This window comes from Mauremys reevesii, linkage group 6 (genome assembly GCF_016161935.1).
Source record: "Mauremys reevesii isolate NIE-2019 linkage group 6, ASM1616193v1, whole genome shotgun sequence".
Classification (NCBI taxonomy): Eukaryota; Metazoa; Chordata; order Testudines; family Geoemydidae; genus Mauremys; species Mauremys reevesii.
In genome coordinates, this window is record NC_052628.1 from 126,620,735 (window position 1) to 126,636,020 (window position 15,286).

The 15,286-nt window shown below is 40.6% G+C and overlaps 1 protein-coding gene across 2 annotated transcripts in view; it reads left to right on the forward strand.

Annotated features, from left to right (window-relative positions):
* Positions 1 to 15,286, forward strand: part of FSD1L (fibronectin type III and SPRY domain containing 1 like) — a 60,980-nt gene that overhangs the window by 15,148 nt on the left and 30,546 nt on the right. For both annotated transcript variants that reach the window (XM_039544019.1, XM_039544020.1), the window contains exons 4-6: positions 1,247 to 1,348; positions 6,006 to 6,028; positions 11,159 to 11,280. In XM_039544019.1, the coding sequence (XP_039399953.1) occupies positions 1,247 to 1,348; positions 6,006 to 6,028; positions 11,159 to 11,280 (247 nt within the window). The remainder of the gene's footprint in view (positions 1 to 1,246; positions 1,349 to 6,005; positions 6,029 to 11,158; positions 11,281 to 15,286) is intronic.

Sequence of the window (15,286 nt, forward strand, 5' to 3'; positions counted from 1 at the left end):
AGAGAATGACCTGGAGTCATTCCCATTTTTGCCCAGGCACCCTTGGCTGACCTCACCGAGGCCAGCCAGGAGCACTCACGGGACGACGATGACGGATAGCAGTCGTACTGTACCGTCTGCCGTCAGCAAGGGAAGGGGATGCTGCTGTGTAGTGCTGCAGCACCTCCTCTGATGACAGCATCCAGTAGACATACGGTGACATTGAAAAAAGGCGAGAAACGATTTTTTTCCCTTTGCTTTCACGGGGGGGTGGGGCTGATGACACCCTGAACCACCCACAACAATGTTTTTGACCCTTCAGGCTTAATTTCAGCCAAGAATTCAAATGGTTTTCGGAGAGTGCGGGAACTGTGGGATAGCTATAGTCGTCAGTCTCCCCTCCCTCCGTGAGTGTCCATTTGATTCTTTGGCTTTCTGGTATGCTTGTCTCAGCTCCTTAAGTCTCACGCGGCACTGAGAGTCCCTGTTGTGGCCTCTGTCCATCATGGCCTTGGAGATTTTTTTTAAATGTTTTGGCATTTTGTCTTTTGGAACAGAGTTCTGATAGAACAGATTAATCTCCCCATGCAGAAATCGGATTCAGTATCTCCCGTACGGTCCATGCTGGGGCTCTTTTTTGATTCTGGGACTGCATGGTCACCTGTGCTGATCAGCTGTCCACGCTGGGCAAACAGGAAATGAAATTCAAAAGTTCGCAGGGCTTTTCCTGTCTACTTGGCCAGTGTATCCGAGTTCAGATTGCTGTCCAGAGTCGTCACAATGTACACTGTGGGATAGGTCCCGGAGGTCAATGCCATTGAATTGCTGCCACACTAACCCTAATTTGAAATGGCAGTATCGATTTGAGCACTACTCCCCTTGTCATGGAGGAGTACAGATATCGATCTTAAGAGCCCTTTATATTGAAATAAAGGGCTTCGTTGTATGGACGGGTGCAGGCTTAATTCGGTTTAACGCTGCTAAATTCGAGATAAACTCGTAGTGTTGACCAGGCCAATGAGCCTTAGTTGAGCCTTCCCATGCCGAGCTGATCTCGGCATCTGTGTGAAGCTGCAGCTGGGTGTGTGTGTGCTGGTGAAAGAACAAGCTTGGAAAGCTTGGCAACTTATTACAGCACCACAGTGTGAAAGGGAGCCCAGGCTGGTGGGTCAGATAGGCTCGGTGGTACCCCAGTTCCAAGTGGCATTCCAGTTTACCAACTCTCTTAAAATTAATATGAAACTATCTTCTGTTTTTCTGACCCTAGAATCAACTTAGTCAATGTAGTAATGCCTTGGAGAATTCTGAAGAACTTCTAGAATTTGCTGCACGGTCACTGGACATAAAGGACCCTGAGGAGTTCTCAAAGGTAGAAAATTAAACTGATGTGAATAAGGAAAACACCATTCTATTTTCTTAACTTGAATGGGATTTCATCATAAATTTGACATTGCAAACTGCTTAGAGTAATGGTAGGTGTCGAGGAGAGGAATCTGGAAAAGTAGCTAGCGCCTCTGGAGCCATAGTGCCAAGTTGGCTGTTACAAGGGTGAAAAATGAATAGCTATATTGGTATATTTTTTTCATTCTAAACTACCATAGTATTGCTTTTTGCTGCCTCCTGATTTTGATGGGATGTAACCATGACAGTCATAGCCATTTGACTTAAGTGCTGTTTAAAATCTTACATTAGCATCTGTAAGCTCCTCAAGGCAGTTTTCACTGTATGCCTTGCCGGCCTTCTAATGTATGTGGGTGGGTGGTTTGTTTTTTTTTGTTTAAATAAAAAAATCTCCAGAACAATGAGTCCAGACATGGTTTGAGTGATTCGGTGGAGCTAATATGAACAATATATGTACATTACCATTAACAAACTTACAATTAAGTTGGGGAAATGCACCAAGGGAAAGGTATTGCATTTCCACTCCTCTACAACAGGTAAAATGCTGGCAATCCAGTTACTGCAGCTACAGATCTATTACCAGGATATCCCATGTTTTGATTTTTGTCAGTGTCATGTACCATATTTGTTTTTGTACTAACAATGCAGTAGCCACGTCAAATCCAAAACCCAATTACTTGTGTTTTCTGCAGTTTTTAATTTTCACTTGGTAACAAGGATACTGGAAAGGTTCTAGTAAGTAGGACAAACTTTCTCTTAAAGTGACACTGTGAGTTCTTGCTTTCCCCTTTGGAAACCTGTTTGATTAATTTTCCCTGAAGGACTGACAACTTAAAGCTAAATATCTATCTAGTACTTAAATTTAGGGAGCCTAATACATGGTGGTTTGACTTGTCATTTCTTGACATTAAAACTGCGTCAGTTCTTCAGAAATATTGTACCCAAAACTCTCTTATAACTAGAGTTAACTGGAAAGCACACAGACTTTATTAATGGAAATCTTATTCATCTTACACTAATTGTAATGACCGTTTCTTTTGGCATTTAGATGACAAAATCTGCAGAGTTAAAGATACTAAGAGCAAGTGTAGTCAGCTGTAATTTAGTATTTGTAACTTGCACTGTTAGCCTGAGCTGTAGTCTCAACTTCAGCTCTCTTTGAGCACAGATTTGCATGGTCCATAGGGCTCTGTTCTGGTCTACATGCTGCCACAGCTATGACAGTGGATTTTTGACTTCATTGAGCTTTAATATCTGGGAGGTAAGACTGCCCCTGCCTTTTGGAGTACTCATGTTTAATATTTCTTAATTGCAGAAAAAATGAAGACCTTACATTTAATTGCAGTATGCAAGAGCTAATATCTCGGAGTTGCTAAAAACTCATCTTTTATTCAAACTAAACCCTTAATTTAAAAAAACATCCCACTAATGAAATCCCCTGGGAAGTAGGGCTGACTTGTAATATCTTCACAATGTTCTTTCATATATGCAAAAGCACTTGGCTGCATCTGTTGTGGACACCATCTGTTGTGGACACCATGGTGCATGCCTTAGCTTATTTTTAGGTTAAAACTGCAGTACTATAATTAGACTTGAGATGAATCCACTTTTTAGGATGTCAGGAGTATCATGCCTCAGATTTCACTGTAGATACCAATCTTAAGCAACCATCCAAGAGGCTGAGAAACTGCTTGCTTAATGGGAGCATGTTTCTAAAAAAATAAAATTACATTCAAATGTGGCGATATCAGCTGAAAAATACAGTAAAAATTGTATGCACTAAATTAGTACATATCTCCATTGTAGGACTGTGCAGTGTTGGTACTTGGCTGAATATTAATGCTGAAGCACTGCAGATCTCTACATGCCATAGTAACAGTATACTATCTTTGCAGAACTCATTCTTTTAGCTGTGGAATATTGATCAGTAAGTCGACTGATTCTGTGTACATAAAGTCACTGCTTATGATGCATCTCTAGAATGGGGAGACTTGCTCTAAGTGTTAATTATTAAATGAAATGGGAGCAGTAGAGGTGACTGACAAATATTCCAGCCATTGCAATTTTATGACATTTATACAGGGCACAACTTTTTAAATTTATTTCCATATGTCCACAAAGTAAAAACTTGAGGGGAAGGTACTGGATATTTATACCTACTTGTGAACCATAGTAATGGTCTAAGTTCTCTATAGAACTTCATTTAAATGTTTCCATGGTCCTGTTTCAGCTGAAAATGGTCAAAATGACTCCATGTACAGCAGTATGATGCAGGGTTGGTACTGACTGACTCTTCTTGACTGGACAGCGAGCACAAAAGACTTTTTTTTTCTTGCAAGTTTCTATTTAATTTTTAGACACACACTACATTTGATCAGTTAAAATGCATCAAGTCTAAATTTAAATGTCCCTTATGGCCACACTGGTGAATTGATGCAAGTCACTATTTTGACATGTTATTGGCTCATGCTCCTCGCTGGGTAGAGCGAAATACACTGTTTTTGTATGGCTAGTCAGTTAATGAGTCATTCAGCTTTCAATAACATGTAAAATCCCTTAGTACAGGGAATCGTTTGTTTTCAGAGTTAATCACTTAATTTGAGAACAGCTATCTCAATGTGAGGGGGGAGATGTTGAGTCCTATTCATGTCTACTGCATTTAAACTATGATTGAGGATGAATTTTTTTATTTTTATTTTTTTTGTCACAAGTGATAGTGAATTGGGCTTCTGTGAATTTTTGAAACAATCTGAAAAACTTGATCTAAATTGCTTACTGTGAAATTGACATGGAAAAACCATGAACAGCATTAAAAGCTACATTCATGGTAGTCAAGAGAAGAAAATTGGATCAACTGCAAATATCTCCTAGCATAGTCTGCTGAGCAAGCTCATTAGATCAGCAATTCTCATTTCTAAAACGAGAGATGTTCATCTTCCTTTTCAGTACAGAAACTACACTGATGCATCTTTCAGGTGTTTTTTTGAAGGGTAATTGCATGATTGAGAGCTACATGTTTGCTTCATGAGAGAAATGACAGGATGGATTCTGGGGCTTCCCTGGAACATCCTTAAATCCTGGTTCTAGGAGAAGTAGATCTTAGTTTCAAAAAGTCGTCTCTTCCCCCCCCCCCCACCTTTAAAAAAGTTGGTTAATACTTTTTAAAGGCGCAGCTACTAGGAATTGTAAACAAGAGCTGCTACATAAGACCCTACTAGGGTTGCCAAAGTAGAATCTCCTCCCTTGAGTACGATACCAAATTGGTGAGGAATGTCATTGATCAGCTCTATTTTCACTATACTTTACACAATGGATATTTAGCAAATAAGGGCATTTAGAGTGAAATTCACCTCTGCTCAGTGGGTCCTCTGCAGACACTCTAAATTGAAGTGAATTTCAGCCTTACTGCTTTTTGTAGGTTGAAATAGTCCAACTATGTATAGCATATTGATTGTAATTGTACTAGATGAATGTCAACATAAGATCCCCATAAGGAAACCCTTGTGTGATATTGTAGTATCATTTCCTTACTACTGGACTTTCTTGTTAAACTAATGTCTCGAAAGTATTTCTAAGCAGATATACTAAAAACCAAACTTGACTGGTGTTAGTTACTGTGTAGCTTAAATTTCCAGACATGCACAGTGTTTAGGTTTCCAGCTGTGACATATGAAAATTTAAAAGTATTCTCCAATGGAAGGAGACAAAAACCTTTCTATTAGTATTTATAAAATACTCTTATGTCTAAAGAAACGTCCTAAGCTTTCTGGTGGTGGTCCTTCAGTTTTATTTTGAGGATTAACTATCTGAGTTGGAGGCAACCTCAAACCAACTAGAAACTCTAGCTGAAAGACTATTGGGTGGATGAATCCACCCAGCTCATCACTGTTAACTTGTCCAATAACCTTTTTATTCTTAAATGTGACCAGGCCTCCCTGTCTTCATATGGTAAACTTAAGACTTTGATACCTGTAGATAAGCCCTATTATTGTAGTATACCCAGAATCAATAGCAGGAAGTTGAGTACTTGTGCAAGTCCATATATTGAAGCTTGAGGAATACATGGGGGAAAATCTACAGGAGACTAGGATTGACAAAACAGTACAATAACTTTCAGAGGGAATTTTTCCTTTCCTCTGATACCTCTTCCACAAGAAGTTAGGCCCCTGACAATGTATGGTATGGATAAATGCCATTGATAACAAAACAAGTACTTTGCACTATTGATTCAAAAGAGCAGAAGCTAAGTAAATGCTGCTGTCTTTTTACTTTTTTTTTCTTTTAAATTTGGAATTATGGATGCAGGAAGAAATTTAAAGTGATTAAACTGGATATCTGATCTTGCACTAGAAAAGAAACCCAGTAATTTGGAGTTGGTTTGGTGTGGCTTTTCAAGTTGATTGCTCTGTCCTGACTTATTACAGCATTTCTAACCATTGTGCATTAACACAAGCTTGTGGAAAGAAAAATCTTATCAAAGTAAGTGGTGAAATATTGTTCAGTGTTTGAATCTGAGCTGCACAGCTGTGGGATTCATAATCTAACTCTTCTTGCATGTTACTGCAGTTGAGACTTGCATGGAAGCACTAATTACCTTCTCTCTCTTCTCCCTGATATGCACCAAGGCTGCCAGACAGATCAAAGATAGGTACGGTACAAAACCTTCTACAAAACTTCTTGCTTTTTAATTGTTAACTTTTCACTGAACTCAAAAGTCCAGCCTTAAAGGGGCACAGTCAACTTCTTTCTGATACTCTTGTAAGTAATATCAGAGTATCACAATTGAAAGATTATATACATTATTTGATGGCATTCCATATAGTCAGTTTCCTATTCTCCCCTGTCTGGCTGGTTAACGTCTTCCTCTTTTTGTGAGAGTCTTTCACACAGCAACAGGGGGAGAGAAATAGGTGGTAACCCAGAAAGTGTGGGGTGAGAACCACGTGGATAGACAAGTGGGTGTAAAATTTGAAAACAGTTTTTTACATCTATTTTTATCAAGTTGACAGTTTCCCTTTAAATTCCTAAATATAGGATCCCGACTTAAAGTTCTGCAGGCTTAATGCTCTGTTTTGAATGTGAGGGGATGCCTTGCAGATAAAATCTTTTTCTAGCTAAGTTATTCTAATGTTTACAAAGAATGAATGTGTCTCTGGTGGTATCACCAGTGCTGATGCCAGTGGGTTCACTGCCTGAGTTAGTGATCTTTTGCCAAGATGGTTTCTCTTTGGATGTGAAGAGTCTTCAACGTATACTTAAATCAACTTTTTAGAGTGAAAAACTTCTAATCTGCCAAGTATTTTATGCTGAAACAATGTTAAGGTAAGCACATCTTTCTTCTGGACCAGGACAGTCTGCCTGAATTTGTTGGGCACATTTTGAACAATCTCAGTGGGTTTCCATAGAGAATAGAAGCACTTTTAAAGCTTTTAGACACAAGCTGTATACAGCATATGGAAGACCAGCCCTTCCAAGAGTTTCCAGAATATGTTGCTTCCACTGACCCAGAAGATTGGCTGAGTCAAACATTTTCATGAGAACTAACAAGTCAATTGCCAAAGAAAAAATGCTAGTTTCATGCTGGAATTCATGTCCAAGGTAAATTGCGTTGATTGCTATGGGAAACTAAGCTTTCTATCCCAGCCCAAGCAGAAATAGAGAACCCTTAATAGAAAGAAATTTAGAATGGTGCTGGCAGAAGTTTTGTTTAATGTGCTTCAGCTCTTTGAAAAATAGCATGCCTCCTGTTATCCCTTCCAAGCTCATGAAGCTACTCTAGCAGCTTTCAGCCAGTTTGAACAATGAATCCCTAGACAGCTGGCTGTGTTGGCCAGACATGCAGAAGTTTCACAACTAGGTTGTAGTTATGGGGAGTTTCTGCTTGGACAATTTGTAACTAACAGAACCTTGAGTTGTCAATAATGTCAACCAAGCTGTTGCACTTTTGGGGCTTAGTCTATTGTCTGAGCAGTGATAGCTGTGGGGTTGCTCGTGATGCACGCTGGAAAGCTGGTGATGGGGAAAACTCAAGTACTCTTGACCTTAGTTGTGAGCTATAGGGCTACTGGTATTGGATGTTGAGCTGCTTGTCAAAGTAAATCCTATTAAGACTCCTGGAACTCTTGGGTACTGCCACTTTGAACTAGTAGTTTTTAGGATTACCAGCAAACTGTAAAATTCTCTGCAGGAAATGCTAGGTTTTTTGAAGCTTTTGAAGATGTGACAGTCAAGTAGAAAACTTACAAAGAATGGAGGTCTAAAAATGGATAAGGTCAAGAAGTAAAAAGACTCAGAACCTGAATAACTGAGGCCACTTCACCATCTGGTCAAGACAAGACAGTTTAAGTACTCCGGGAGTGGGTGTATAATCCCTTTCATTCAAAGATTGAGAGGTCCCTGTCAGATTCTGAGATCTAATTATTTCACAGCCATCACAATCATGAACAATTTCATGGAGTCTAAAACCGATGGCTTAGAATTTTAAAATTCCGTCTTTCGTTCTCTTGTCCTCAATGTTTTATAATAAGAACATGAATTCCTGAAGTATCAAATTGAAACTTTATTCTCAGATTTCTCTCCACTGTTTAGGAAGGTTGACATAAAATTAAGGTTATGAAAAATCACCAATCTGTTTAACTAGGTGTCTGAGGTTATTGGGGAGTGGGTCAGAGTTGGAATTGATCTTGTAATAGCTCAAAATTTAGTAACCTTTTGAAATGGAATATCTTCCAATTTCGATTCCTACTCTTATCTATTTTGGGAAATTAAATGGCCACAGTGCATCTGCTCTTTTCGGTATCAACTACATTGTCCTTTTCCCCCTGGCAACCTGTCATCCTCTGCACTGTTTGCTTTCTTCATCAAGTCTCTAAGATCTGTTACTACTTACTCTTCCCTCACTGTCTATACTGCTAAAACCCTTTTTTTGTGCTTCATTCACTCACTATTGTAACTGTAGTTTCAGTAAGACTCTCTCTTTTCATGGGTATGGGGATGTCCTTCCTGTTCCTTCACAAAAACACTTTAGAATCCTTTTGCCAGCCACTTCTCTCATGTCACAGATCCCTGGATGTGAATTTGGTAGAAATGCTTCTTTTGTCCAACTTTTGATTTCTGAAACAGCATGTCATTAGTTGCTACTTTTCAGAACTTGGTTTTTCTTAAGTTTCGTGTTTTTTTTAAAGGATAGGATAGATTGAAAGTTTGATTTCAGAGCATTTGACAGATGGATAGTACTCCACGGTAATGCTGTACAACTTTATTATAAGGTGGTGTTGAAGACCTAGCTGGAGGGCACATACTTCCCTTTTCCTACTTCCCCCCCACTTATGTAGAATGGGGGATGTTATCATACCAATATCAGTCTCTGCTGTTTCTGGAGCTAAGAAGTCAGATCTGAGAGTGAACATGAATGCTGTTAACTAGTCTATGCTCTAGTCTCTACCATGATACTAGTTATATATATTTTTGTATACAAGTAACCTCTCCTCATCCCCTAAATAAGATGAGTAGGGTGGTGCTAATAAAGCATGCCTGTTTGATTCAGCAGAAAACAGATTTTGTTTCAGAGTAGTGCCCAGTATTTTCAAAATGGGAATCTGCATTTTAAAGAGACAACTGGAATTTTCTTCAATGGAAGATTTAAGGTGCTTTATAGTGAAATCTTTAATGGTCTTCTGTAATTGAGGAACAGGTTGTGTTCTACAGTGTTTGGCAGCTAAAGCATTTCTAATAATGGACAAATAAGCTGATACTTTAAATGTTGTTGGGTTTAATACTTTCTGAAATCTGAGAATCGGACTAAGGCCTTAATTCTTCAATGCCTTGTCTTTCATTTGGTCATGCTTCAAGTCACCTGGGCCTGATGAAATACATCCTAGAATACTCAAGGAACTGACTGAGGAGTCTGAGACATTAGTGATTCTTTTTCTTCCAAAAAGTCATGGGAGATGAGAGCGCTTCCAGAGGACTGGAAAAGGGGCAAATATAGTGCTCATCTATAGAAAGGAAATAAGGACAACCCAGAGGATTACAGTCAGCTTAACTTCTGTACCCAGAAAGATAATGGAGCAAATAATTAAGCAATCACTTTGCAGACACCTATTGGATAATAAGGTGATAAGTAACATCAGTATGGATTTGTCAAGAACAAATCATGTCAAACTAATAGCTTTCTTTGACCGGGTAACCAGCCTTGTGGATGGGTGGGGAAGTAATAGATGTAGTATATCTTGACTTTAGTAAGGCTTTTGATAGCGTCTCCCATGACCTTTGCATAAACAAACTAGGGAAATACAACCTAGATGAAATTACTATAAGATGGGTGCATAACTGGTTGGAAACCATTCCCAGAGAGTAGTTAAGCTGGAAGGGCATACAAGTATGGTCCCACAGGGATCAGTTCTGGGGCCAGTTCTGTTCAATATCTTCATCAGTGATTTAGATAATGGCATAGAGAGCACACTTATAAAGTTTGTGGACGATACCAAGCTGGGAGGGGTTGCAAGTGCTCCGGAGATAAGGATTAAAATTCAAAATGTGGACAAATTGAAGAAATGGTCTGAAGTAAATAGGATGAACTTCAATAAGGACAAATGCAAAGTACTCTATGTAGGAAGGAACAATCAGTTGCACACATACAAAATAGGAAATGACTGCCTAGGAAGGAGTACTGCAGAAAAGGATTTGGGAGTTGTAATGGATCACAAGCTAAATGAGTCAACAGTGTAATGTTGCAAAAACTGGAAAACAACATACTGGGATGTATTGGCAGGAGCATTTTAAGCAAGACATGAGAAGTAATTCTTCCCCTCTGTGCTGATTAGGCCTCAACTGGAGTATTGTGTACAGTTCTGAGCACCACATTTCAAGATGTGGACAAACTGGAGACAGTCCAGAGAAGAGCAACAAAAATGATTAAAGATCTAGAAAATATTACCTATGAAGGAAGATTTTTTGGGGGGGGGGGGAGAACTGGGCTTGTTTCTTCTGGAGAAGAGAAGACTGAGAGGGGGACATAAGCTTTCAAGTCCATAAAAGGAGGAGGGAGAAAAATTGTTAACATCTGAGGATAGGACAAGAAGCAATGAGCTCAAATTGCAGCAAGGGTGGTTTAGGTTGGATGTCACAGGAAAAACTTTCTGTCAGGGTTGTTAAACACTGGAATAAATTGCCTAGGGAGGTTGTGGCATCTCCATCGTTGGAGATTAAGAGCAGGTTAGACAAACCAGGTATGGTTTAGATTATACTTAGTCTTGCAATGAGTTCAGGAGACCAGACAAGATAACCTCCTGAGGTCCCTTCCAGTCCTATGATTCTAGGCTTGTGCAAAGTGGCTGTAAAATGCTACCAAATCAGAATTTTTCACTTTCAGTGGCTAGTGTTACTCTGTCCGCACAGGTCTAAATGAATACCCCCAAAGCATGAGAGAATCAGGCCTGAAGTCTTTTTTAGTAACTTCTAGGTTGTCTAACATGGACTCAGTGTCGCAGATCAAGTGAGAGGGAGGCACTTGTAACTGACACCAGATCTTTTGAGATTCTCAAAACAGTGAAACACTTCTTGTAACTTAAACTTCAGAAAACTGGTTAACACCATTTTAAAATGTGGGAGCTGATTTTTCATATATAAGGGAAGAACAGCGCACTCAAACTTGTAGCAACTTCTGAAGTGAATTATAAAGAATCGCATGGTTTTGACACCTCAAAAGTTAACTTCCTGAGTATAGAATTTCCAAAATACGAACCACATTTTCCTAATAAGCCTTTCTTTCCTGTAGAGTCACAATGGCTTCAGCATTCCGCATTTCTTTGAAACCAAAGGTCAGTGATAACATGACTCATTTGATGGTGGACTTCTCTCAGGAAAGGCAGATGCTCCAGGCCTTAAAGTTTTTGCCAGGTAAAATTAAGTCCTATAGTGAATTGAATGTTTATACTATAAGATATCTGGGATAAACAATAGTTTAATTCATGCAATTTAATATGTGGATTTTTTTCAGCTACCTTAAGCAGTTTCTTTAACATTTACTAAAGCTTTATAGATCTGATATTTGTCAAGATATATATAATCTATTTCATAAAGGTGGTAGCACACATATAGACCTCTATACAATAGTAGGGCCAGTCAACAAAGGTGGGACTATAACTTGTTCTTTGCTCTGTACTTGTTCCTTTGCCATCATAGGTAATTGCCTAAGATCATACATGCACTGGCAAGGTATCAAGTATTTAACGTGTCAAACAAGACTCAGCTTGTGAATATGTTACTACTTCATGCAGTTCACAAGGTGCCAGGGATATAAGTGCAGAGGCAAGAGTGTTTGAGTTCCTTTGACTTCCTTTCAAAATATGATCTAATCTTTGAATTTCCTGGATTAGATGTTAGGTTCTCAAAGGCAACAGTCCACTAAACTTTAAATTGCTGATACTTAGTCTGAGCTCCAACTCAAGGAAGCCTTTCCTTTGGTGTGGGAATTAATAACCTCAGCACTGTTTCTAGAGCTATTAAGCCTCCTGCTGGCAGTCATGGTCACTTTCACTGTATGATGTGGAGGTAATCTTGGTCCTGTGCTTAGTGTTTGTCTCAAATCACTATCATGATGCTTAACTGGCAACTTATGATGAGCTGTGCTGAAATTACCATTCAGTCCTTAGACTCTGGATGAAAATGGCAACTCAGTTATCCTCTTACCCTTTCTAGATAAGGGAGGAAGCTTGGAAATGCTGCTTCTATACTGTACTTGTTATGTGGGGTGACAAATGGAGGACTTGAGTGACCAGTGCTGTGAGTGAAAACATTTGCAGGTACTAAAGCCCTCAAAAAAAATTACATTCCTTAAACTGGAAAAATTTTCAGTTAACCCTTGTTATGCAGCCAGTTTCAACATATTTTTGGTTAGCTACATACTTGCTCATGCAAGATAATCCAGCACTTAGCCTTACAGTTGATCTTTCCATACTTAAATGCCATCACTGGATTTTTTTTCCCCTTCTTTCTAGTGGATAACTTGTATATCTAGTGGATAGCTTGTAATTGTTTGGTACAGAGCTCTGTCGCTAAGTATAGCAGCACAGATTCTTGCAGGCAAAACTTATTGGGTGTTGATTCAGACAGTTTGAAATCCCAAACTTGGTGAGGCAGTGATATCTAGGCATTTATATAATGCATATCACAATGGTACTGGAGTACCGTACAACTTCTAAAAGTTAACACATGAAAGAATCTCATCTTTCTATCTGGCCAAGAATAATGGGTAGTGGTAGGTGCTTCAAAAATTGCTGGCATGGCCTCTGAATGATAGATGTCTTAGTATTTCTTTCAAACTCTTAACCTGTTGCTGGCTGACTTCTATAATCTTCTCTCCAAATACTACTATATTTCTCTTTAAACCAGTTAGAATTGTTTTTGTGATTCTTTAAGACTCTTCACTTACCACTTTCTTAAACCTTTGTTCTCAATCCCTATACAATTTACACAGCAATTCCCAAATGTTTTGTAAACCACGTGCCCTGCTGGAACATCAGGTTTAATGACTACAACTTGTCCTGTGTTCTATTCAAATAACCCTTGTGAGAAGTGAAAAGCATTTACACTTAAGTTGTGCTATTTAAAAATGTTCAGTAACTCTTCAACATACCATGCTTGGGAGGCTGGCTGCATGAGATAGGTATGTAGACTGAAAACTACTTTCTGCTTCTGCTGGGAAGGCTAATAAACAAAGTGGAGGGTGCCGCCTCTTGGCAAGTTATGAATGTGCAACTCTCTGGCTTAATGCTACCTGCATTTCATGTTATGAGAACTGAGCTGGAGTGAGTATTTTGTGCACTCACAAACAGTGGCGTAGCCGGGTTTTAAGTGTAGGGGGAGCAAACATAAAAAAGGCACCCTCCCTTGGCTCCTGTGGCCACGCCCCCGACTCCTTCCGTCCCCCCCGCCCCCCGCAGTCCCGGGAGAGTCTCTCCTGCCCAGCATGCTCTGCAGGTATCCCCCGCCGTTCCAGGCTCCTGTGCCATGCCAGCCCCCCCCCCCCATCCAGACAGCACGGCCTGCGCCCCTGCCCTGTGGGCCCAGCCCCGGGGAGCCCCCCACCTGGACCCCCCAGTGCAAGGCACCAGACCCCCCCCCCCGCTCACCTTCAGTCCTGCGCCACCGCCTGTCCCCGGCCTGCTCCTGGCGCGCTCCATGTGGGGCTTGCCAGCCAGGCGGCCTTAAAGGCACAGGGGCCCTTTCGCCTCGTCCTGCCCGCCACATTAGCAAGGGGGCGGGGAGCTCTTGGCCGCCGAGCCCTGAGCTGAGGAGCTGACCCCCTCGCTCCTCCGGCTGCGCCTGCTGTCCCCCCACAGCTCCTCCGGCTTGCCTGTTAGCGCCGGCCGGCAGGCACCACTTCTGCGCCTGCCACCCCAACACGGCTCCTCCAGCCGTGCTGCCACCAGCGCCGGCCCGGCAGGCGCAACTTTTTGAAAACATTCTGAGGGGAAGCAGCTGCTTCCCCTAAACCCTGCTAGCAAAGCTACTGCTTACAAACCTTCTTTGTTTTCAGAGTAGCAGCTGTGTTAGTCTGTATCCGCAAAAAGAACAGGAGTACTTGTGGCACCTTAGAGACTAACAAATTTATTTTAGCATGAGCTTTCATGGGCTACAGCTCACTTCTTCGGATGCATAGAATGGAACACACAGACAGAAGATATTTATACATACAGAGAACCCATACCAACTAAGAGGCCAATCAGTTGAGATGAGCTATCAGCAGCAGGAGGAAATAAAACCTTTTGAAGTTATAATCGAGATGACCCATAGAAGATGTGAGGAGAACTTAACATGGGGAAATAGATTCAATTAGTGTAATGACCCAACCATTCCCAGTCTCTGTTTAAACTTAAGTTAATTGTATCTAGTTTGCATATTAATTTGAGTTCAGCAGTCTCTCTTTGGAGTCTGTTTTTGAAGTTTTTTTTGTTGCAAAATTGCCACCTTCAAGTCTGTCACTGAGTGGTTAGAGAGGTTGAAGTGTTCTCCTGCTGGTTTTTGAATGTTATGATTCCTGATGTCAGATTTGTGTCCATTTATTCTTTTGCGTAGGGACTGTCCGGTTTGGCCAATGCACATGGCAGAGGGGCATTGCTGGCACATGATGGCATATATCACATTGGTAGATGTGCAGGTGAACAAGCCCCTGATGGCGTGGCTGATGTGGTTAGGTCCTATGATGGTGTCACTTGAATAAATATGTGGACAGAGCTGGCATCGGGCTTTGTTGCAAGGATAGGTTCCTGGGTTAGTGTTTCTGTTGTATGGTGTGCGGTTGCTGGTGAGTATTTGCTTCAGGTTTGGAGGCTGTCTGTAAGCGAGGACTGGCCTGTCTCCCAAGATCTGTGAGAGTGAGGGATCATCTTTCAGGATAGGTTGTAGATCATTGATGCGCTGGAGAGGTTTTAGTTGGGGGCTGAAGGTGACAGCTAGTGGCGTTCTGTTATTTTCTTGGTTGGGCCTGTCCTGTAGTAAGTGGCTTCTGGGTACTCTTCTGGCTCTGTCAATCTGTTTTTTCACTTCAGCAGGTGGGTATTGTAGTTTTAAGAATGCTTGATATCTTCTCCCTCCCCTCCCCATGCTCTGACTAGGGTTCCATTTGCATAAAGAGAAACTGTACAATAAAAGCAAGACTTTAAGCTTTTCAAAGATTTCTCTGATATGTCTGCTGATCTTCAGTGCAAATTGAAATTTTAGATAATTCTTTTTACCACTCTCACATGTTTCATGCACTTCATGACACACCTGCTGGGATCATTGAATTATAACTTGCACTCTTCTACTGAAGTGTGCATTGCTGTTTAAGCATGTTGCAATTTAAGCTGTACTACTATATCAGCAAAAAAATTGTTTGCTTCAGTGATGAAGAGGTTTAATA